The sequence below is a fragment of the Passer montanus genome, unplaced genomic scaffold (genome assembly GCF_014805655.1).
Source record: "Passer montanus isolate IOZ18808 unplaced genomic scaffold, ASM1480565v1 scaffold121, whole genome shotgun sequence".
In the NCBI taxonomy this organism is placed as follows: domain Eukaryota; kingdom Metazoa; phylum Chordata; class Aves; order Passeriformes; family Passeridae; genus Passer; species Passer montanus.
This window is the reverse complement of record NW_024358834.1, coordinates 367397-391662: the sequence shown is the minus strand read 5'-3', so window position 1 is coordinate 391662 and position 24266 is coordinate 367397. Positions and strand designations below refer to the sequence as shown.

Sequence of the window (24266 nt, the reverse complement as noted above, 5' to 3'; positions counted from 1 at the left end):
TCAAGAAGTAAGTTTAGTGAACCACTACCAGTTTCATAAATAACCTATTTAAACAACAAAAAATGCTGTGATTTGAATTCAAACCAGCAGTACGATTCCCTGTTCTATTTTCTAGTAAAATGCCTCTAACAAAGAAAGAGGAGTGGAGAATCCAGCTCAGGTAGAATAGTACCAGGAGCAAAGATTAAAATAACTCAATTAAAGAACTGTTTAATAAAAACAGTTTAATGAAAACTAATAGCTAGGGTATATATTTGGCATAGCAGATCATATTACCAGCAGGTGTTTCTGTTATTAAGTTGAGCAGAGTTGTACTTGGCAACATATGCAAATTCAAAATTTGCAGCTTCACAGGTTGCTGCTTTTCTTTGTCCTCAACAGTTCTATAGCTTCTTTACAATTCAGATTGATTTTTGGTTTCTAATACTGCTTAAGAGTAATTGTCACTGTATCCAAGTAGGATTGAAATCTATTATACCTAAAGAAAATAACTGTAGCTGTTACTAATATTTATCCTCCCAGGCAGAAGGTTCTTATTCGCATGCAGTGGGTATTTTTTGCATGGAAGTATTTTTTATTATGTGTAGTCCAGAGTTGTGCTTAGTGGAACACCATGTGGTCATGCTTCTCTGTTGTGCTGTATAAAAACAGTAGCTGATTTGGGTGATATTTTAAAAAGAAACTGGACTGTAAACTGGAATTTTTGACAATAGCACAACAGGAAAGGGTATGAGAGCACAATCTGTTTTACAGTTTGTATAATTTCAAGATGTCCATATGAATTATTCCCATTCAGATTGTCATATTTTAGTCAAAGCACTGCTGATCATTATTAATCTGCTGTAATATCTGCAGCAAAACAATTCTTCTCAGAAATAAAAAATTAATGACAGAAGTTGAAGATTTTATTCCAGTTCCTCTGAAGAGCAAATGCTTTTAGGGCATGTTGCAACCAATATTTGATATTCACAAATCTTGCTGAATGGCACCACAGTATTATTTTTCCCTCCTTGCAGTTCAGAGTGTGTTACTGTGTTGAAAGACAGATTGGAAAGTAAATCTTGTCAATGTATGTTTTTAAAAGCTGTTTGTAATCTGCTCTCTCCTCTCTGTTGAATGGAGTGGACCATACTTTTTTGCTGGCATTAATGTTCATCAATTGATAACAAAAGTTGAATACTGCCTCTCTGAGATGGACCCAGCAGAGGTAGCAGAGCTTTCTGTGGTGTGTCAGTTCTGGTTTTGTCAGGGTAAATGGTTGAGGCATTGCTGCTATTTAGGAAATAAAAGCAGAAGGCACTAAAGGATGCATAGACAACACTGTCAGTCAAATTGAAAATCTTTATTCTTTCAAGACATTAATTAAAAATGGTGTGTTTGATTACTGGAGTTCTCATTGTAACCTAACGCTGCTCATCCTGCCTGGGGGACACTGACCACTGCAGCATTCAGGGCCCTGAAATAAAGCTGAGTTCCCCCAGGGGTACAAAAACAGGCACTTGAAAGTGTTGGGCCTTTCTGCCCTGAAACCCCTCTCACCTCAAGGTACCTGAGCAGAGTCTGCAGGAGCTGCCATGGCTCAGCTTTCCAGCTCAGCTTAATGTGTGCATTTTGTCACTGCTTTCAGGGAGTCTTCAAAGGTGTGGCTTGCACAAGCAAATACATTTAGATATCTTTATCTAAATTAGCTGCAGTTTTTTTGCCTTTCTATACTGAATGGGGTTTGGTTTAAGACCTTTTTTTTTTTTTAATCCTTTTTTCCTAGTTGTAACATGTTGTATATTGTAACACTGTACAATTCTGATTTTAATTGTGGCTTTTGGGGAATGAGCTGCCTGTACCTTGTCTGATTTTTAGTACCTGCACTGATTTTCTCACAGCTCGGTGTTCAGGAATTGTGCTTGATATTTGTTGTAATTTGAGTTGGTTGAAGTGCAAAGTTCACAAGTCCTTCAATCTTGACACTGCATCAGCTGTAGCTGTCAGAGTGCAAACCTGCCAGACATAAATTATGCTGTTTGCCCTGAATCTTATCTAAACAGGGTCTTTTCTGAGCTTCAGAGATTGATAAGTTTCCACACTGCAATCACTCCCTCCAACACTTCCTTCATTCTGTCAATCCTTTTCCTTTTTTCCTCTTCGACATACACCTCCTTTGGATGAACATGCTGTAGAATAGTGTCTGCCAGCCCTGCTCAATCCCAGTGCTGCATCCAGACATGGAAAAAAATCCCTCTTCTTGCTCCACACCTTCATCTATCCATATCCTTTTGTCTGCATTATCAGCCTCTCTTTCTTTGTCTTCAAAATCTGTATTAGGTTAGTATAAACACTGCTACCAAAGGCTAGGCACTGAGCACAAAGACAAACCAGTCATCTTTAAACACATTTCCTGTTTTAGTTCACATATGGTTTTATTGCCATGGCTTATAAATTGTTTTTCTTATTTATGTTTTTCTTATTTTCTTCTTCATATTGCTTTTCTTAATGTTTCTGCTTGGCAGAATGTTATCCTCATGTTGCTTCTGATGAGTGACAGCTCACCTAGTGCAGGGTTTATAATTGGGAGGATGGACTTACTGCTGAAAGCCTCCATCCCACTGATGCAAAAGGTGTCACAGTACAGCTGAATAGCACAGTGCTCTTCAGCCTTTTGAAAAAGTCCACATTTCAGAGGTGAAGAGGATCAATCTCTATTTCCCTCCCATCCCTGTAGGCAGGTGCATCTTTCTGGGGAATAAAGGGGTGACTATTGCCCAGAAATGCCACCCTGGTGTGGAGCTGTGGCACTGGGGCTCCAGGCACAGGGCAGGGGCAGGGCTGGTAATCCCTGCAGTCAGAACTGGGTATTTGCAGGTGTGACACAGCAGCAAATTCTGTCTGGTTCCCTTTTGGCTGGGAAACTTAACAGATTCCTCTGCTCATATGGCAGCCAGCTGCAGCCATGCCACAGCTGAAAAGTGCAGTCCAAAGTGGCATCCCTGGATTTGGCATCCATGAGCCACCAATGCTCTCCCCACGAGCCATGGGGTCGTGCACAGTCTGTGAAGCTTTCAGCAGCTTCACTGGTGCCCAACGTTGGCAGTGTCAGAGCCCAGCTTTTGGGGGTTTGCCCCTTGGCCTCACCTGGTGCTGCAAGACAAGTTCAAAACCAGAGCAACTGCTGAGTGTTTCATGTAGTGGGCCACAAAGAAAGCATGAAAATCACAAATATGACAATTGGTTCTCTAGCACCCAAGTGAAGAGGGAAAAGATAATTGGTTTTTAGTATTTAAATTACGTTTTGGTTTGTTTTTTAAACTGGGTCTGATTGAATTCTAAAGACCTATTGTTTTATGTCTGATATGGTCTCTGCCAGTTGGCAGATTTTAATCTGTTCCAATGGGTTGCTGGCTGGACTGGGATTGTGTGTTCTGTCTGCATTTCAGTGGCACTGCCAGGGGACATTGGGCCTTTTGCCCTTGTCTGTGGACACTTGGAAATTAAATGTAACTTAACCTTAGCACAATTTGGGGAGAAGTTACTAGAACCTTGCCATACTAGTTTTTTTTTAGTAAGATTGTGACATCTGTGTTGGCAAAAAACCCCCACCCAACAACAACAAGAAAAAAACCTGTTAAATCATTTGTGGTTTAATCATTGTCACATTACAACCACAAAGTACCCTAAGTAGTGGCCAAAAAAATCCTGTTAGGCCTTTTCAGAGTACTTTCTGACCAAAGTGGCTGAATACCACACAGTAATTCTAAATTATTTTTGTATGCTGGTTCTACTTTATGTTCTCAAATGGCTTCTAATAAAACTTCAGATAATAATCACTGGGATAAAAATACCAGAAAGTTAACAGCAGCTGAGGAACAGTTTATAGTGTGATGTGTTATAGCAACTCATCTTTTTAATTCTACTGTTTAAAAATTTATGGTGTATTCATCAAAAGATAGGAATGCTTTTGATTTCTGGTTTCACTAGAAGCTTTTCTTTCTTTTGGGGGTGGCAAAGAGAGCACAAAAATCCCCTCCATTGGTGTGAGCAAAGAGGTCACACATTATTGCAGAGATCCTTATGTGATGCTCCAGAGTCCTTGAACCTGGGGTTTCATCTGAAATTTTGTGGGGTTTGGTAAACAGATATTAGAGAGGGAATATTTTCAAGGAAGTAAAGTAATATTAATTTTATCTTTTTCCTTTCTTTCACAGTAATATCTAAGAGTATCAGAAAACATTTAGCTTTATGGAGATACCTTTAAAAAAAGACTTTAGGCAAACAGTGCACTGATTTTGCCATTTTTAAGTGCCACCTCAAGCATCTGCAAACCTCTACTGTACTGTTTGCATTGTATCTGAAAACGAATAACCTCCCTAGTTTTTTGTTAATTAATGTTTTATTTCATTACTGGACATCCCCAGTGTCTGGTTGCTGCTGTGTAGTTCATTCACTCTGTGTGTGCAGGATTCTCAAGTGCTCTGGTTGCTGTAAGAGGTGGGTTTGACCTGACCCCTCTCCTGAGATGTGCTCGTGGCAGGTAACAAATCCCAGCCTAATGAGCCTGGGAGCTGAGCTTCCCTGGGGAGCCAGGCCCTGGTTCACTGACCTGTTTTACCCAGTGGCTCATCTGGCAGAGAATTAGGAAGGGAGCAGACACCTCATCAGCAGATTTTTCCTGAGTGCAGACTCATTTTGGTACAAGTTGTCAAAGTCCAAGGACCCTCCAATCTGACTTTTTAAACCTCATCTGTCACTGGACTATAATTGGTTTATAAATTGTCTTAAAGATAATAACAGAACCAACCTTTCTACACAAAAAGCACGTCTGCAACTATCATAAAAGTTCTTACACAAAAAGCAAGTCTGCAACTATGATAAACTTCACCAAAGCTTGAAAATAGTTGTCCTGAATAATACATGAGTTAAACACCCTGCTGAGTGACTGGTGGTGGGAGCTCAGTGCTGGCCCACGCTGCAGAGCAGTCAGACTGAGGGAACTCTCACACCCAGTGGCAGAGGCACTTGTGTGGAAGTTTTTGCTGTGGGGTTTGGTTGGTTTTTAGCTGCTTTTTCTCCCTACAAGAATGCTAATATGGTGTTTGACTTCTGTCTGCTTGCAGCAGGGCACAGGTCTCTGCTGGACCCCCAATAATCCAAAAGTTGAGGCACCTCCACAAGCCAGGGATTCTTTGTACAAATGTTCATTCAGCACTGTCCAGCCAGTGTTGTTCACACCTGCAGGTCTGCAGTCTGCAGGGCAGGTTGTTCCCTGGCTGCCTGCAGACTCTCCTGTGTTACTGTTTATTTTAACATGCTAAAGCCATCCACACGGATGTGTGCACAAAGCAGCATGAGGCACCTCTGGGCTTGGACACAGGGACTCTCTATTCTCACCAAAGGTCCTTGGGGCATTTCCAGATTGTTGAGTTGCTCATCATATCAGAACACCAAAAAGTTCTGCTCATGGCTTCTTATCAAGTTGTCTGGTTGATGAAGCTATCACCTCTGATATTTAATTTTTCCTCCTTTCTCTGCTTTTTGCAATTATTGAAGTTCAGTATCTACAAATGAAAATTAGATTAGCAGACTTTAAGGACTCCTACTCTCTGAAGTGCAGGCATGCCAGTCAGTCCCAGAGACAGCTGGGCTTGCACAGGCCATTGAATTATAAAGATTTCAATTGCCAGACAAAACTAATACCATTTTAGTTTTAAAATAACTTTAAAGCATCATGTATTTCTGTTTACTGTACAATAAATGTATACAACATATGAATATACTTTTGTATAAAATGGAGAAACATCTTCCTCGAGTTATGGTTGTTCATTTTTTCAGTGGATTTTTTCTACACTTTTAAGTAGTTGCCTTAGGACTGTTAAATAGTTCTTTCTCTTCACAAAATTAATGTTTTTAATATTACAAAGGCAGTAGGAAATGTTTGAGGATTTGCATTTAGACCCTCTTTCTTTGTCAAATTACATGTTTAAGAAATGGGTAGAAATCTGTTTGAACCTTATTATTAAAGTTTATTCCTGGCATGATGGGAATCCTCTCATATCAAACAAGACAAGGATATCACCATTTTTTAAGTGAAGACCAAAAAATCACTTATTTCACTGTCTCTAATCAGCTCAAAATATCTTGCTATTTTGTCTTAGCACTCAAATAATAGTCTGCATATGAGAGTTCTATCCAGGGCTTGTAGGTTAAGTGTCTTGGAGGGGGTGGCCACCACCCCACAGCCATAATAGAAAAAAGCATGAAGCCAGACAATAGAATAGAAAGTGCAATCTATCTATAAACCCTTTCTTTTTAATTAAGACTATTTGAATACCTATTTATTTGTATTATTTAGCAGGGTGCCTCCAGCAGAAGTTTAATTCCCTCTGCCCAGAGCTGCCCCAGTGCTGTCTGCAGCTCTAGCAGCATGGGGGAGACAGCTGGAGCTGACATGTTTCCTATCTCTAGCAAAGCTCATGGCCCTGGCTGGATGGTAAAAGAGTGCTGGGCTCTGTCTGAAGCACCACCCTAGCTCCAAGAGAGAGCCCAAAGCTGCAGATTTTCCATCCAGCCTCATTATTTATTTCACAGTAGAGCTTTTTGTTGTCCTCAGTCTCTAGTGGAGCAGATAAGATGAATAAAAACCAAAACAGATGGGGAATTAAGAAGGCAGAAGGAGAGGAGAAGTATTTGCACTTTGAGTCAATGAGAGAAAAAGGTAGGGATGAGGGAAGAAGAATGGATTTGCTCAGTGCCTGGAAATAGAGCTTTTTGTTGTCCTCAGTCTCTAGTGGAGCAGATAAGATGAATAAAAACCAAAACAGATGGGGAGTTAAGAAGGCAGAAGGAAAGAAGAAGTATTTGCACTTTCAGTCAATGAAAGAAAAAGGTAGGGACAAAGCTCAGTGCCTGGAAGTTCTCAGGATTTACAAGCATGGCAGTCTTTTCAGTTAGGGCAATAGTGTCATTAATTTGCTCTGTTAAACTTCTGCAGACAAGTGAGTATGTGCTTTTGGTGGTTTTATTTCTGATCAGTTTGATATTTGTATCTCCTTTTGTATCTCTTCCTGAGTTTGATAAAGGTGAGTGTGTCACTTTGAGTGGAGTCTGTGGGTTTGGATTGAGACCAACAGTGGCAGCAGAGCTGCAGAGGGAAGCTGAGCTGCAAACCTCAGCTCCACTTCTGTCAGACAGCTCAGCTTGCTCCAGAGCACCCAGGGTATGGCTGTGTTTTGTCTTCCAGCCATGGAGTTCTGACCTTCATTTTTAACAAGACAGGGTGAGGCTTCACACAGTTGACCAGGGTCAGATGTTGTTACGTGTGGCTGTGCAGTTATGGTGGTGAAAATAGGTGACTTGTGGTAATACTCAGCTAAGAAATCATGGGAGAGATCTTGAAAGAACATCTAGTGTCCTCAGAAAGAAGATTGAAGGCTTTTAGAGCAGTTGGAATTAGCTACAAACTGCAAAAGCTGAACCTCGATTTAGACACAGAAATTCTGTATTCCCACAGCTATAAAATAAACAGGAAAACAACTGTGATTCAGTAATACTTTTAGTGTGATATGGGTAATATTGGTGTGAGGGATTGTAGTGATTTCAATTTATCATTCAATAGAGTAGAGCCTAATGTGAGAGAGCTGTGAAACACAGGTGAATCTAGAGAAGTGAAAATTGCAATTCAGTCAATATTCAGAAAGATAAATATTTATGGACTATGTTGAACAGTTGTCAAAGAACAGCTGCTTATAGTTGTATTGGTTTATATAGAATGAAAAAGCTGAATTTGTTTTTAAAGTAGGGAAACCATAAAAATGCCACATTTTGAGCAGGAAGACTGCACACACTTTGTGGGTGAGCATCACTCCTTGGGCACTGCTGGCTTTTGTGAGGAGGTAGCAGCCCAGGTTTGTCTGGGCTGTGCTGTGCCCTGTGGCCTTGCCTGGCAGGCAGCAGGCTGTGAGCAGCACTGGGTCCCTGGTGCTCTGATGGGGCTGCCTGCTCACTGGTGGCACCCCCAGCTGTTTGCAGTCATGGCAGCATAAAGGTGCTTGGGTTTGTGAGAGGATGCACAGGACTGAGCAGCCACTTGCTGCTCTTTTGATTCTGATCTTTATATCAGAGCCACAAAAGACAGCTGAGTGCTTTCTCCAAGCACTCCCATAGGATGATTTTATTTCCGTCTTTGAAGCCTCAGTACTTCCAGCAAAAAGTGATAATATAATTTAGAGATTACATTTATCTTCACAAGACCCTAGAGCTGCATGCTTAACTGGATTAAAGCAAACGGAACTTGGTGGGAGTTTGGCCTTAAAAATTGCTCAGTTCTTATTTGTTTAATCATGCCAAAATTGAACAAGGAAAATATTCTTCAACTGTACCTTAGCCCTAGTTGTCTTGACTCTGCAACTGCTGCTCTGTTGATGATGACTCAATGCCATGGTGAACTAATTAGGACAGTACTTTGTTACTAACAAAAGAGCTGCTTTCTTCCTCCCTCCTCTCCCCAGCAGTTTGTCAAACAAAATTGTATCCTATACCAAAATAATAGCAACCTAATGTATCCTGGCACTCTGTCTCTAGTCAAACAACAGTATTTTGTAATGCTGTTTCAGTACATGTATTAGAGGAGTTGTGTTTTACACAGCCCATTAACACAAGGGAATCATTAATTTCTGGAGAGTGTCTTTGCCAGAAAGATGTGGGCTTTAAATCTTCAATGTACGTAGAAAAGCACTGTCCATGTCAGATGTTCTAAATGGGTATGACCATTCTTGAAAATGAAAGGATAGTAATGTTCTGTGCTCTGCCTTTTAAAAAACTGCGATCTACAGTTGGCATTCTTATAGGAGACTCGTGGATGCATTTCCATCTGTGTGGACATGTTAGATACACTGTATTAACATCTTTTCGTGTGGCTCTGGATTAGAAGGTGCTGCTGTTTCTCTGGTTTGTAGTTTTCTGTACTCCACAGACACCTTAAAATAGTTTTGTCTTGTTTAAAGTGTTTTTGTGAAAACGCAGTTGCTCTTCCCACCTTTGTTTTTTATATAAACAAAGGGCACATGTGTTACATCTGTTTTTTGAAAGCTGTTGTTAGAGGCTTGTAGCAATAGTTAACTGAGCTGCCTGTTTCTGCTCTCCAAGGGGTCGCCTGGCCTGATCTGCACCGTCTGGCTGACAGAGTCCATCTGGAGGAGCTGACCAGAATTGGCATTCTGCAAGGCAATGTGGATGACATGGTGAAGGTTCATCTGGGTGCAATATTTATGCCACACGGACTTGGACATCTACTTGGAATCGATGTGCATGATGTTGGAGGCTACCCAGAGGTTAGTGTTAGCCCATTCTCAGCTCCCCTGCAGATTAACCCCCTGGCTTCCATCAGCATTGCTCTACTTTGTGTGTGGTTACCCGACTGCATCTTCTCAGAGGTGGAGCAGATGTGCTCTTTTTCTTTAGATGTGGTACTTTATGCAGTCTACTCTAAGGAAATCTATTAGTTCATTGAAACTTAAGTTGTTTATGGGAAGAAATCAACTGATGGTGCTCTTTGGGCATGTTTCAATTTCTTTCAATTTTTACATACACTGTGTTGTTCCCTGTGAGTCCCTGCTGTGACAGGCAGCACCCAAGTACCCTGTGCTGTGGCAGAGCATCTCAGTCTACCTGAGTCCTGTACTGGCAAGATTCACCTGCTCCATTGCAGGAGCCCCCTGCTGAACCTGGGCAGTAAATCCCAGTGGCTGTGCCATCTGGAAACAAGCTGGCTCACAGCCCTGTCTTGAGCTTTGATGTCCAGGGTCAGCATGGGCACAGTGAGGATGTAGCAAGAAAAAGCAGAAAGAAAAAAGTCCATCAAGTCTTCCAGTCTTTGCACATGTGAAAGCATAACCTCTTGTATTCTGAGATTCTGCAGAAAGCACAGGATTGTCTTTTTCCTTGAATTAATTTGGTGATTCATGACTGTGGTCTGAAAGCAGAACAGGTAAAATTCTGTAAGCAATGAACAGCAGTAGGTCTGCAATGATAACTAAAAGAATAAAATCTTTAAGGCAAATTGTACTTAATGTTTGAATAAAGGAAGTTTGTAGCAGCTTTGGAACAATTTCACAAGGATTGTGTTTGTTTTAGGTTGTGGTTATTTGAGGCTAACTATTTAAGGATTTTAAGTAATACAGTACAAAAATGGATAATTTTTCTCCTCTCATATGTAGGCTGTTCTTTTGCAAAAATCTGCAAAAGAAACAAGGAACTTCATAGGTAAAGTTTAAGCATATTTTGGTGCTTGTTCATGTTGGGTGACCAGGCTACATAACAGCTGCTATTGCTGGTTCAGTTTTGCAGGCAGGGGAGAAACAGTATATAATATTTGAGGGTCCTTCTTACATTCACAGTGTAATTATAGTTGAGATAAAATATTGTGATAATGATGTAGTAGCATCAGCTAATAAACTTACATGTAATAAAAAGGAAACAAAGATGAAAAGCAGTGCTATTCTGATTTTAAGCTTTCTGCACTAGCTGATACAGAAAGGATGGATGCTTGTCCCTGTATTCCTCCCAAGTGCCTTCTGTCTGTGCACAAATGGAGACACCCAGCAAAGCACAGGGACTGTGCTTACTTGGAGAGCTCATAAACTTCAAAATGCAGGACCCTGCTGTTGCATGCCTCTGCTTAGATTGTTTTCACTTGTCTTGTGAATAACCTCTCTGAATGTGGTGGACTTATAAAACAGGAGCATGTGTTCAAGACTAGGTAGGGTGAAGAGATAACTAAATTTTAGGAACAAGTAAGTAGAATTCTGAGAGTGCAAAGTACCCTTCTTGATTTTGCCTAACAACTGTATTCTTTGAGGTTAGAGCAAGTACCTTACTGTCAAGGGAGATTTCTAGGACTGATTTTGTGTAAGTCTGAAGCAATGCACCCTGTACACCTTCCATCTCTCAGCAGATTTCAGTGGTGTGGCATACAAGCTATAGAATCTTTTTTTGACAATAGTTTTTGTTTTCATATGATTGAATTTATAATTGTTATATATGGTATTTTATATAATTTAAAGGTCATTTTTTGAAAGCAAACTGATCTCTCCACAGTTTTGAAAGAGCAGCCTGTTACAGATAAAAATGGATACAGGGACTGTATTGTCAACTGAGTTAGGCTCTCCAGTTTTGTGTTTACTGTGTGTAAAAATTCCAGAGCTCTACGCAGAATTTTATGTCTGCAAATACTGAAATTATTTGTTTGTGTTGGCATGCAACTGCATTCTTACATGAAGAATGCTTGCATGGCTAATTTACTTTCAAAATCTAATTCTAAATAGCAAATTCCTTGAATATGAAGCACGTATGAAAGCTCATGAATAGCTAATATTCTGTATTTGCATATAAAAGTGCACATAGATGGGTGTATGGCATCACCTTCGTTTGAAAAATTATGAGTTCTGGGTTTTGCAGAAGAGCAACTTTAACCTCTCTGTGGCATTAATTTCACCTCTGGTAGACCCTTCACTTCTCTCTGACCCAAAGCAGGAGGTCCTTTGACTGAGATGAGGTAGCTGGGTGTGGGAAGGACCCTCCAGGAGCCTCTCAGGGAGCTGAGAGCAACTGAGCACCTTTCCTGCAAGTGTGGGACGTGTCTGTAACAAACGGGAGAAGGCTTATTATCCACGCCTCATTGGTTGATGAAAAAGCACATTTTGAAGACATCTAGTACACTCTGGAGTGATTTGTGGTGCATTTTAAATGTTTACCAGCTAGTGAGATCGTCACAAAGGTTTTTATAAAGCCGTTTTGGTGTTTATTGTACACTGAGCCCCTGCCCGTAGTAACGTGTCCTTTTTTCTAGCTGGTTAAAAAGCAACTTCTTTGCTTTTGGCCAAGGGAATTTCTGGGAGTATTACAAACGATTTTTTAAAAATAAAAACTTTCCAAGTGGATATTATTCCATTATTTTCCTCAAGTGTAAACAGTTACATTTGAAATAATACAATAAACGTTAATTTCCTAATTTTTATCCGTCAGAAAGTTTTGTGTGTTCCAAAAAAACTATTTCCAGACATTGTTAGCCTAGATTAGTTATTCATTGGTAGCCAAAGATTTCTTTTTTCAAAATTGGCAATAATAAGTTTTCATCTTTTCCAGTAAGCTGCCTTCACATGCAGCATTGAACAAGCACTTTCTTCTTCTTTGACAAAAGTTGTAAATGCTTGCAGATTTTCTGCAAAGTATACTCTGGGATATTAGAAAATATAACATTTCCCCTTCCTATTTTTTGCTGTGATAGAGAACAACCGGTTTTGGCCAACAATGAATGTGTCTTGGCAACCTTATTTGAGGACAGCATGTTCACAGGAGTGTGAGCACAGTGTTTCCCAGTGAAAGGTGCAAGTGAAGGTGCTGTTTTCAGGAGGGCTGAGCAGCCAGGAGCTCCCTGGTGATGACGTCTCCTGCTGGGCACCGCGGCATTCCTCGGGAAAACCAAGTGCCACGAAAGGTGCAAGTGAAGGTGCTGTTTTCAGGAGGGCTGAGCAGCAGGAGCTCCCTGGGCACCGCGGCTTTCCTCAGGGAAACCGAGCACTATGCGTTTTGTCAGCCATGAACGTGTCTTGGCAGCCTTATTTTAGGACAACACTTTCACAGGAGTGTGGGCACCAGTGTTTCCCACTGAAGGATGCAAGCAAAGGTGCTGGTTTTCAGGAGGGCTGAGCAGCCAGGAGCTCCCTGGCGACGACATCTCCTGCTGGGCACGGTGGCATTCCTTGGGAAAACCGAGTGTCATTTGTTTTGCCAGCCATGAACGTGTCTTGGCAGCCTTATTTTAGGACAACACTTTCACAGGAGTGTGGGCACCAGTGTTTCCCAGTGCAGCACACAAGTGAAGCTTTCACAGGAGTGTGGGCACCAGTGTTTCCCACTGAAGGATGCAAGCAAAGGTGCTGGTTTTCAGGAGGGCTGAGCAGCCAGGAGCTCCCTGGCGACGACATCTCCTGCTGGGCACGGTGGCATTCCTTGGGAAAACCGAGTGTCATTTGTTTTGCCAGCCATGAACGTGTCTTGGCAGCCTTATTTTAGGACAACACATTCACAGGAGTGTGAGCACGGTGTTTCCCAGTGCAGCACACAAGTGAAAGTGCTGGTTTCAGGAGGGCTGAGCAGCAGGAGCTCCCTGGGCACCGCTGTGTTCCTCGTGGGAAGCCGAGCACCGCGCGCTGCTTTGAAAATCCTCCTGTTCCTTCTGAGGGTCTGAGTGCAGCTCAAGCACTGCTGAAAATTCAGCCCCAGTGGTACTAATCACTTCAGAAAATCTGGCTCTCAGTCAGACTGAGCTTGCTTCAAAGGGTGAAAACCCCACTGGGCTTAGCTTCTGCTGTAAAATTTAATCATGGAGATGGTTTTCTCACATTCTTTCAGTTGTTTCTGGGTAAATTCGATATGGGATATAAGTGAGGGTTTGTGCCTGTTGCAATGAAGAAAATGTAGTAGGTGGCCCCAAATTTTCAGGCCCTGAGGTAGATGAGGCTGAAGTTTTCATTTAAATCTAGGTTCTGTGTCTCTAGATGCCTGAGTTGATTCAATTTCATGCTATATTAATTGACTATAGGGCTCTAAAGAACACTAAGTGCATTTGATGACTTTCTATAATAATAAGCCAGTTAATTTAAGTTAGGTTAATAACTACTGTGATTTTCACATCTTATGAATTAAGAGTTTAATTTAGTTTTGTTTTTTAAAATTATAAGATTTACCTTAGTTTTAATTTTTAATTCAATTATCATGAAAAGCTGATGCTTTTGTTGCTATTCTGCATCACAATTAAGTTTGGAGGTCTGTTTTGGAGTTACCCAGATCCTTCCATCACTGTGCATGCTTGGGGAACATCTCTGCTGTGCACAAGCTGTGTCAGGCTTTAACAGAAAGCTTGCTCCCAGATCCCAGGTGACTGGCTGGGAATTTAAGTCACCAAAAGTACTGGAGAATACAGGAATAATCTTGTTCTGGCAAAAACTATTTTCCTTATGTATCCAACTTTATGTTGAAGCAGAAGATTTCATTTTTTTGTGGTTAGCATTGCAAATGATGCATTAATGTTTTTTCCTTTAAGAATCAGAGGATGAAGTGAATTTACCAAGAAGCCTAAAGCTGTTGTGTAGGGCCCTGGTGCTGCAAATTGCTTCACTTGCCATAACCTTGCAAAGCCTTGCTCCAGCTTTGGTTACCTGCAAACATGAAACAACCTGTGTGGAGGGCACTTAGGGTGCTTTCACTGTACAAAGAGTAAAAGGTCATTTCATTAGGTTTAACTTTTGGTTTTGTTCTTGCAAGTGATTGTACACCTTGAGAAAAGATTAGGAGAAAAAACTCGCTGCTTCTTCTTCATGGGACCCTCTTGAATCCTTTGTTTGCTTGGTGGGTTGTTTTGTTTCTTTGAATTCCTGCATAGCAAGGGCATACATGCAGCCACTGAGCAGGCAGGGAGCAGGAAGGAAGCACATGAGTGGAAACTGCCTTTCCATGCAGAGCACCACTGGAATCCATGGTCCTTATTGCTGCCTGCTGGGTCAAGCACCAGCCAGGAGAGTTTCCTGCAGCCTAGGAATCTTCTGTGGGGTTTAAACCCCTCCCAAAGTCAGCCTAGGATTGTTTTCTGGAGTGGGGCTTAAACCCCTCCCAAAGTCAGCCTAGGAATCTTCTGTGGGGCTTAAACCCCTCCCAAAGTCAGCCTAGGAATCTTCTGTGGGGCTTAAACCCCTCCCAAAGTCAGCCTAGGAATCTTCTGTGGGGCTTAAACCCCTCCCAAAGTCAGCCTAGGAATCTTCTGTGGGGCTTAAACCCCTCCCAAAGTCAGCCTAGGATTCTTCTGTGGGGCTTAAACCCCTCCCAAAGTCAGCCTAGGAATCTTCTGTGGGGCTTAAACCCCTCCCAAAGTCAGCCTAGGATTCTTCTGTGGGGCTTAAACCCCTCCCAAAGTCAGCCTAGGAATCTTCTGTGGGGCTTAAACCCCTCCCAAAGTCAGCCTAGGAATCTTCTGTGGGGTATAAACCCCTCCCAAAGTCAACCTAGGATTGTTTTCTGGGGTTTAAACCCTTTCCAGAGTCAGCCTAGGACTCTTCTGTGGGGTTTAAACCCCTCCCAGAGTTAGGCTAATAGATCTCACTCTGCTGTGTCATCCTGTGCTCAGAAAGTTGTGATCAGTTCCCAGCATCTTTTCCCTTTGAGGACAGATGCTGGAGCCTGGCTGTTTATGGAACTTAGGGCTTGAGCAGAGGCAGAAGAGGAGGGAAGGCTCAGGTGCCATGATGCAGACATGTCCTGTCATACCACAGAGTTCCCCTCCTCCACTGAGAAAGAAGGTGTTAAGGACTTGAGGTTTTTTGTTGCTTGGTTTGGGTTTCATTAGTTCTGTTTCACTTTTTTTTTTGACTGAGATACTTGCTTATGTGTCTCTGACTTACTGGTTTGTTGCAAAAGACTTTGTGTCTTAACAGACACAGAGTTTTTATCTGACTATTTATTGTCCAAATATTTGTGAAATTTTAGCAGCAACTAATGGAACCTGTGTAGTTTTGAACAATTCATTCTAGGTGCAGTAGGAGAGAAAAAACAGAACAGTAGAGTTCTGCTTTCAATTACATGAAAAAAGTAAGGTATCATTGGTATAATGTGGGGTTTTTGCTATACAATTTTCACTCATGGTATCTAAAGATCACAAAAGACAAAGCCCTTTCATTTAAGACTATTGCCTACGTCTGCTTTTTGTGTGTCACAAGAAATTTGTTCATTAGATTTTAAATGGTGCTTGTTATTGGTTTCTTTCTAAAACAGTGTTCTTGGTAGCTTTTGCAATTCTTTCTCTTATTTCTTATAAAACTCTTATACATTCTTCTAAATACTCTCCTCATCTTCCAGGTTAATGCTGTCGTTGTCAGCTTGGTGATTTTTACTATTTGCTATCTCTTTTTTTTTCTCAAACTTATGTTCTAAGAGAAGAGAAAAAATACAGTCTATATGTTTTGTTATTTCCATAATGATAGCACTGGAGCTTGGTAATATCAGAGGATCAGAAAGCAAAAAATATATGGGTAGTTCTGCTCAGAACCATGCTGTAGTGCTGGATTGAAATCCAGCTCCAGCTGAATCATGGGGCAGCAGTGCCTCACATAAGTGGCAGATGATTTTCCCTCATTCCTTTCAATAACAGGAAAGTTATTAGGTAACTTAAACCTGATACCACAGTTAATACCTAGATAAAGAAGAAAACACTTCAAGTAAAATAGATAGTTAAACATCACGTGTCCTCTATTCCCCCAATATTAACTTTGAGCTGTGTCCCAAAAGCTCCAGCTAGTAATTAGATTCTCCTGCAGAAGTGGGAGCTTTGATTTGCAAGTGCCAGGAGTGATCTGTGGTGCTTGGGGCACGTTCTCCTGTAACCTGCTGCTGATTTCAAAGGCAGGGCTGCCAGCACTTCCTGCAGGTGACTGTAGGCAGCTCAGGCTGCTGGGGAAAAGCAGCACAGATTGAATAAACTAATCTTCATTAGGAGCACTCAGCAAGTGAAACAAGGGCTTAGAGAAGGGACCAGGAGACACGTGAAATGGAATTTGAGACTTTTATTTTCCTGGCTGCACAGAGCTCTGCTCTTTTTACATTAAATGAGCTAATTAGAAGCTAGGTATATGCAGTGGGAGAACAGGGAAGAGTGAAAGAGCTGAGATTTCACTTTGGTGCTCATTTCATATTATCTAAATGTAATGTTAGTATTCTGATTAATTTAAATACTTGATTGCACTTAGCTTGGTAAAGTGGTTAGGACTTCACTGTACTGGATGTGTTCCAACTGGGACAGTCTGTCAGGCTCCAAAAAGTTCTGTGATGATTTAGCTGGAAAAGAGAATGTGAAACTATACTGTGTCACTAATGAGCCTTTTACTGTGGTTCAGTATTTGCATTTATGGGTACCTCAGGTGTTCTGTGCCGTGGCTGGGGTTTGCTGCCACCACTGGCTCGAGGAAGCTTTGGGCTGATGCCAGCTTGCAGCCCCTGGTTTTGGCAGGGTGCCCTTGCATGTCTCTGCACTTGTGCATCTCCTGCTGCTCCAGGGCCCTGTGGGTGAGCACCAGCCAGCACAGGGACATCACCTGTGGTTTCTTCTGCTCTGGTCCCAAAACAAACCCAGGGTCAGGCCTGAGTGGGCCTGGAGCTGTCTCCGCTCCTGATTGCTTTGCCTGTGGAACAAGATCCATCATGATCCACAATGGAGCTCTTCCATGGAAAAAGCAACATATTAACTATTGAGTTGCTTAGGAGCAAGCAGTAGTTCATCTTTATACTGAGATATTCTGGGGATATTGCAAATTGTAGTCTTCCACAGCCCTTTTTCTGGGAAATAGGCAGATTTGCATACTTCCTAATTCCCTGCTTATTCCAAAAATAGTAATATTTTGTATTCCTGTACACTTAATTTGAACTTTTATTTTGCTTACATAGTAATAAAATCAGTTTACATAATAATTCTCTTGTTCCCTTGACAGTCCTTATTGCTTAGCCATGCTGGTTTTCGTTACCTTAGATGAACCATTAATTCAAATCCAATGTTCTTGGCAGGAGTACAGTCACAAATGACAATGTCATACATCTGTGCTTACTGAGGGAGGAGTGTCTCAATCTTAAAATGTGATCAGAACCTCCAAATAAAGTCAGTCTTAGAAAACAATTTCAGATATAGTCTGTTGTTGCAATATGCAGGAGAATAAATTCAAAATTTAGTTTTCACAGAATATAACTGCAAGTCTCTTTTTAGATGCCTAGGCATTAATATTTTCTAGACTATTCTGTACACTTTTTGAGGGCAAATTATCAGCTCATACTTTCTCTCTGTGCAGCACTGTGACAAGGGTCCTGCTCAGTGGCCAGGCCTCCAGGATATAGTGGTGATAGGAGCAGGTACCCACACAGCTGCTGTACCAGCACTCACATTTTCACTCTTCTCTTCATCTGACTGCAAAACAACGCCATTGTCATTGTTGAAAACAAAGCTTGAGTTGTTCAGCTGTGAGATGTAGGGAAGGTTCCTGCTCACAAAGAAGGAAATCCATTAATGGCAGAAGAGTCCTGCTGATGGATGACAGTGTGAGGTTGCCCTGTGGGGCTTTGGTCCCAAGAGAGTTCGACTTGATGAAAAATGGCAAGTCTTGTTTCAGACCTCTCATCTTCTGTTTGGGGATTGTGGTGTTTCAGTCATTAAAAAAGTCCTCAGTTTGTCCTGCTTTTCATAGACAACCACAGCAGAGTGAGAGCTGTCAGCCCCTGGTCCTGATGGGTGTGGTGGCTGCCCAGGTGGTCATGAGTGCCAGAGATCAGATGTCACTTGGGAGGCTGAAGCCATAGTCTGATATGTGTTTTAATCCAGCACTGTTCTCAAAAGAAGAGATTTTGTCATCCACTCAGCCTGGTCACTGGCTCCTCTCTGCTTATTTCCTGTGCCAGCTCATTTTGTCCTTCAGCCTTGCAGCAGATTGGTTTGGGGCTGTCCTCTGCTCAGAGTGTGAGTGGCCACATAAACACATGCCAGAACCTGTCTCTCTGCAGCCATTCCACACATCTCCTGATGAACACCCTGCTAGTGTTTGTTAAAAGGGACAAGCCCACCCACTACTGTCCTGCTTGCTTTTCAGCTCTGAAAAGCTGAGCAGTGTTACCCTTTCTTTGAAGGCCCACTAGAGATGCTTTCAGGGTAGGACAGAGCTGCATCAGTAGCTGCAGAATCCGAACACCTGGAGATGAAACCTGGGGCCACACAACCCAGGATTGAGACAGGATGGAAGGAATAGCAAAAAGACTTGGTGAATTCCTTCCAGAGAAGTTAGAATTTTATTTTTGGGTGAGCAGCAATATTCAGGTGCCTCGGGGAGTCTCCCTGCATTGCTGAGAGATGTATCCAAATGTGTATTTTGGGTCTTGTTGCTGCTAGCTCCTTGGAGGAAGAAGTAAAAGCAGGATCAGACTGCTAGCAGTCTAGAGAAAATGCCTACCATTGCTTTAGCAGCTCTACAGAGGTAAATAAAGGGGGCTACTAAGGCTTTGTTGTCACACATGATGTTAAACACCATTTATTTTAAGTAAAGGCAAAAAAATATGAATGCTGTGCCAGGGCTGCCTTCAGAGGATGTTTGCGATTGTTTTCCTCCTCTGCATTTGTCTTTCTAGCATCTGTCTTGGATTGACTGCCTTGGAAAAGGCATTTACAAGTAGAATTGAGAAGTGAACTTAAAAGCCAAATCTGGGTTGTTTGTTGTAAAGTAGCAGATAGATAGTTGGCGAGGCACCAAAAGGTCCAGACACTAATCTAATTGTTTACAGCTCATGGAGAGATTAATCCACAAGATTGGATGCCCTCATTTCCTTTACACATTACAATGAATGTGTGAAATGCCAAACCCCAAAGGGCAGTATGAGAGAAAAAATGGCTCCATTTCAGTGCAGTTATTGTTTCCAGTTTAGAAATATATTGATTTTCTTTGAGTTTTGATAAGAGTACAAATTCAAAATGCCTTGCTTAACATTACAGTGTTCTTGTTTCCTAGCCTCAGTAAAACAAAACCATGTTTTCTTATTTTGGTGTAATATATAGTGCTCTGCAAAGTCCAAATCAAACATAAAAAACATGGAACATGGAACGCACAGTCAAAATGGGCAAACCTATGTCCAAGTGTCCAGGCTGGTCAGCTCTAGAAATCTTGGCTACTGTAAGATGTTGTCCACTGGAACAGAATAAGCTCTGCAAAGGGAACAAAAGCAAACTCAGCCTTGCTTGGGTAACCAGTGGGGATAAAGCAAGCACTATGGAGGGGCTGCTGCAAAGCAGTATTTCTCTAAAATAGGCTTTCTGTGAACTGAAAGTGGAGCTCAAGGGCAAACAACACTGCAGGGCTGTGTCCAGTATGAAGAGGGAGTGATTCAGTAAGATGAGAACACGGGTAATGTGCAGGTGTGCTCCAGCCTCCCTGCATCCCCTGGCAGGTACACAGGAGCGGGGCTGTGCCAGGACACCACCGAGGGTGGTGCTGGGCAGGGTTTGTCTGGGAGAAAGGGGAAGTTTCATCCTTGTGGTGCAGTCATGCTGGTAGTGATGCCCTTCTGCCAGCAAGGGAATGCACCGTGGCTTTGGGCAGAAGCCAGATTGAGGAGAGCTGTGTGGAGACCAGATAAACACTGTTGTGGTCTCACAGATGAGTTCACCTCTGACTCGCTGGCTAAAGCAGAGAAGGTTTCTTCAGCAGAGTGTGTGTGTGCACAATTGCAAGCTGCTGGGCCTGTCAGCTGTTCACAGGTCATTATTGTAGTTTGTTGGGGAAATTTTGCTACCATTGCAAAGAATTTCCAAAAAGCTAATGGGATTGAGATATGTTTATTCTGATATTGCAGTACCTGGCACATATGGGGGGAAGAAAATGAATACCCAGAAGTAGTATTTGCAGTGTTTCTAATTCCTTGACTAAGCACGTCCTCATACATTATTTTATTTTACCAGCTTTTGGGAAGGAGAGAATATTTTGCTAGTTCAGACTTGTTTCGACTTAACTTTTAATAATACCAATCAGCACCATGTTGCCTGAAAGTCTGAATCTGACAAAAGTTTAGTTTAAATGGGCTGCTTTTATGAGGTCATGTGTAGACTCATTGCTCCTGAATTGAGATCATAAATGTGTAATTTTAATAACATTTGGTGAGAATACGTATTTGCATATCCTTGGAGAAATTGTTCTCTGCTGCATAGTTCAGCTGTTTCAGCCATGACGTGGCAGGGGCATTTCAAGATTTGCATGTCACTTACAATACCATACTTTGCAAGGGAGGGTAGAGCAAGGAATAGTGCAAATAAGTATTTTTGCTTGGCAGTGCAGTCTTTCTCCCAAGATAGAGAGTAACTGTTGCAATAGGACATGAAATAAAACTGCATCCATGCTGAAACCTCCAAGGTAAAAAGAAGGGAAGTTGATTTTCTGACTCCAACATTTATAGACTTTCAAAAGTGACAGTGGATTGGAGGATGAAAGGGGCACCTCTCCAATGACACTGGACAAACCAACAGTCCATCAACCTCCTCCTCCTCCAGAAAAGAATGCAAAACAATAATTATTTACATAAAAGTGCCTGAGAAACTTCATTATGAGAACGTAAACATCAGGTGGCTTAGAAGAACTTAGAAGAACAGGGTGACAAATAACAGTACAAAGCATATCCAAAGCCAAGATTTCTGTGGTACAAAAAATTGGGGCCTTGAGCTGAAAACTGGTCATCGCTCTACGTCAAAGCTAAGTTGTGGTAGAATCACTATGTGTTTAAAAAAAGACTGGACATGGCACTTGGTGGTATAGTCTAGTTGAGGCGTTTGGGCATAGGTTGGACTCGATGATCTTAGAGGTCTTTTCCAGCCTCATTATTCTGTGGTTCTGTAAATGGCACTGATGGGAGGGAGGCCATGCATGGCGAAGTGTCGTTCCTTTATGCTCATGTTTTACATCCTGAGTGTGTGACGGAGCAGCCGGCGCAGGAGGGCTCTGTGTGAGGCGCTCCGTGTGCTGGTGCTGTCCGCAGGGCGTGGAGCGCCCCGAGGAGCCGGGGCTGCGCAGCCTGCGCACGGCGCGCCGCCTGCAGCCCGGCATGGTGCTCACCGTGGAGCCCGGCATCTACTTCATCGAGCACCTCCTGCAGCAGGCCCTGCACGACCCTGCCCAGGCCGGCTTCATCAACAGCCACGTCCTGCAGCGCTTCAGGGGATTCGGTGGGGTGAGTGATTCTTAGCACATGGTCGCATTCATTGGTTTTCTCTTTGTTTGTCCTTACTGTGTATCTGAGGGGAAGTCTTCTGGGACCTCTTACCTCTTTTGGGACTTGTAATGTACTGCACATAGGGCTGTTCCTTGAAGCAGCACCTTGAGTCATTCGGACCATTCAACTCTGCAGACAAATTGGGGGGTTTTATTCTAATTTTTTAATGTGGTTTTTTACTAGTGATTAATTGATAGACCCATATTTTCCCATTGACTGAAATATCCTCTGCCAGCACCATAGAGTGGCTTGCCAGGTAAGTGTTTTGTCTAATGTGTGAAACATGTATGTTATGAAATATGAGACTGGGTTCTGTTTTGGTTTCCTTGACAGCAGCACAGTTCAGTGCTTCCTGCTGGGGCACAAGAGCCTGATGCAGTTTAAGTCAGGCAGGCAGTAGATGGAAGCAGCAATAATTGCTCTTACAGGATTATTGACAGAATGGCAAGAAACTTGTTCCTTGGGGGTGCATTCCCTGTTTTCCAGAAGGGCGGCTGGTGGGGTTCCAGGGCTCAGTGTGACAGGCTCAGGCAGCAGTGGGCACAGGAGGATTGGCCACAGGAGGTAGAGGTGATCTGGGCAATCGTTCCATGCAGCAGCTGCTGGGCAAGTGGAGGGTTCTTGGTCTTACTTGCTGTCCAGGGCACGTTTCCCATTCAAAGCCACCGCCCTCGCAGAGCATTCAGCAGCTGCAGTGCTTCCAGTGGGCTTTTATTTCAGCAGGGCAAGCATTTGAAGGGTGCCACATTGTCCCTGCACAGAGGAGATAGAGCAGGCAGCTGCCATCCCCATCCTCCCCGTGCCTCTTCTGCCAAGTCCCAACACAGCGAGCAGTCACTGGTAGGAAAAGTCACTCATTAGGAATTGTCTGCTGCTGCCATGGACTCATTTATCACTGTACCCAGCCTTGAGAGGGTGATTACTGTAGCACTTTGGTCTGAGCTGCCTTGGAAGCACCAGCCCTGACAGAGAAGTTGTGTGTGCTATCCCCAGTCATGTGAGCCAGCCAGGCTCCAGGGCAGCCACCCATGGTGTGGGTGCAGCCTTGTTAAGAGACACAGGACTTTACCCTTGCTGATATTTCATTCACTGCTCAGGTCTGGGACATTATCTGTCTCTGTGTTGTTTCTTTATCAAGATTTGCCAGCCAGACAACTGAGGTACTGGTGAACAAAAGGCAGCTAATTCTGCATTTTCTGTGAGCACATTCTGTGTGCCAACACACACTGAAATGTATTTTAAAAGAAAACTGTGATGTGCTTGTGTAGCTTGAAACTGCAATGGAAACAGGTTTAACTGTCCTCGTTTTCCATGTAAATACTCTGTGGGAGTTTTTCAGCAACTGAATTGATTCCTGGTGGGCTTTCCCTGAAATTGCTCAGCAAAGCCCACATTTTTCCCAAATGGCTGTGAATGCCCACTCCATTTCTGCAGCCTGACGTGTGCCTGTGGCTCACCTTCTGCCTGTGCTTGCACAGAACCGGAGTGACAGCCCGGGATCTCTACCTTGGTAATAAGTTGCTGGATCAGGCACTTTTGTTCCAGAAATTTCAAGCAAACTTTGTTCCCTCATTTTTGTTTAGCTTCTTGTAATGATGACTTGTAAGGACAGCTAGCCAACAAACTTTGCTAAAAGAAGGGGCAGCCCAAAAACGATTGAGCAAAAATCTAAATCTCTGATCCCCCTGTGAACAATACATTTTACTTAGGGAGAAAAATTAATAATACACACATACCCCGAGCCAGATGTTGTCACTTGATTTTGTCCAGGAGAAGAATGAAAATAAAATCTAAGACTGGAATACATCTGAATATTTCTGAATTCTTCACAAAAGCTGGATTATAGAGCAATCAAAAAAAGTTTTTCCATCTTCACCATTCTGACTTAATTCTGCATAAAAAGAAGATGCCATTTGTGTTGTGTAGAGTGGTCAGTTATGAACAAAATGTTTCATTCTAGTTTATCCAGAGTGAGTATTTCTCACAAAAGCATGCCAGAAAACTTTCTTTCTATGGGATTAAAAAAGATCTTGTAAAGCCCCATTTTTTACTAACAAATATTAATAGTACAGGGGCTAGTATTGGTGTCAGTTGTAGCTGAAGAGTTCACTACAGCCAGTCCAATTCCTTTAAGTGTAAAACACATTCTACAAAAGGAAATAAGTTGTGCATTTCTCTCTGCAGAGCTCAGCACTAATTAAAATGTTCTTAATTTGGTTTAGAGTAATTCACTTCAATAATGAACTAACATTCACTGAAGTAACACCACTGTAATTCTAAGTAAGTCTGCCAGCGCAGGGAATTTGTGGATTTTTCATAAATTCACCTTGAATTCATGTCTTTTTTGGGCTTTCAAGAACTTTCTTCACTGTGACAAGTTTCTGCATTGAGAAGCAAAGCTCTTGCAGTGTGCCAGAAAGGGCAAGCCTGTCACCATTTGCTGCAAT

General features: G+C 42.3%; 1 protein-coding gene across 1 annotated transcript in view; it reads left to right on the top strand.

Moving 5' to 3' along the window:
* PEPD (peptidase D) overlaps positions 1-24266 on the top strand; it is a 146851-nt gene that overhangs the window by 116602 nt on the left and 5983 nt on the right. Inside the window, exons 14-15 of the mRNA XM_039698194.1 lie at positions 9133-9317; positions 21586-21777. Coding sequence (XP_039554128.1) covers positions 9133-9317; positions 21586-21777 — 377 coding nt within the window. The remainder of the gene's footprint in view (positions 1-9132; positions 9318-21585; positions 21778-24266) is intronic.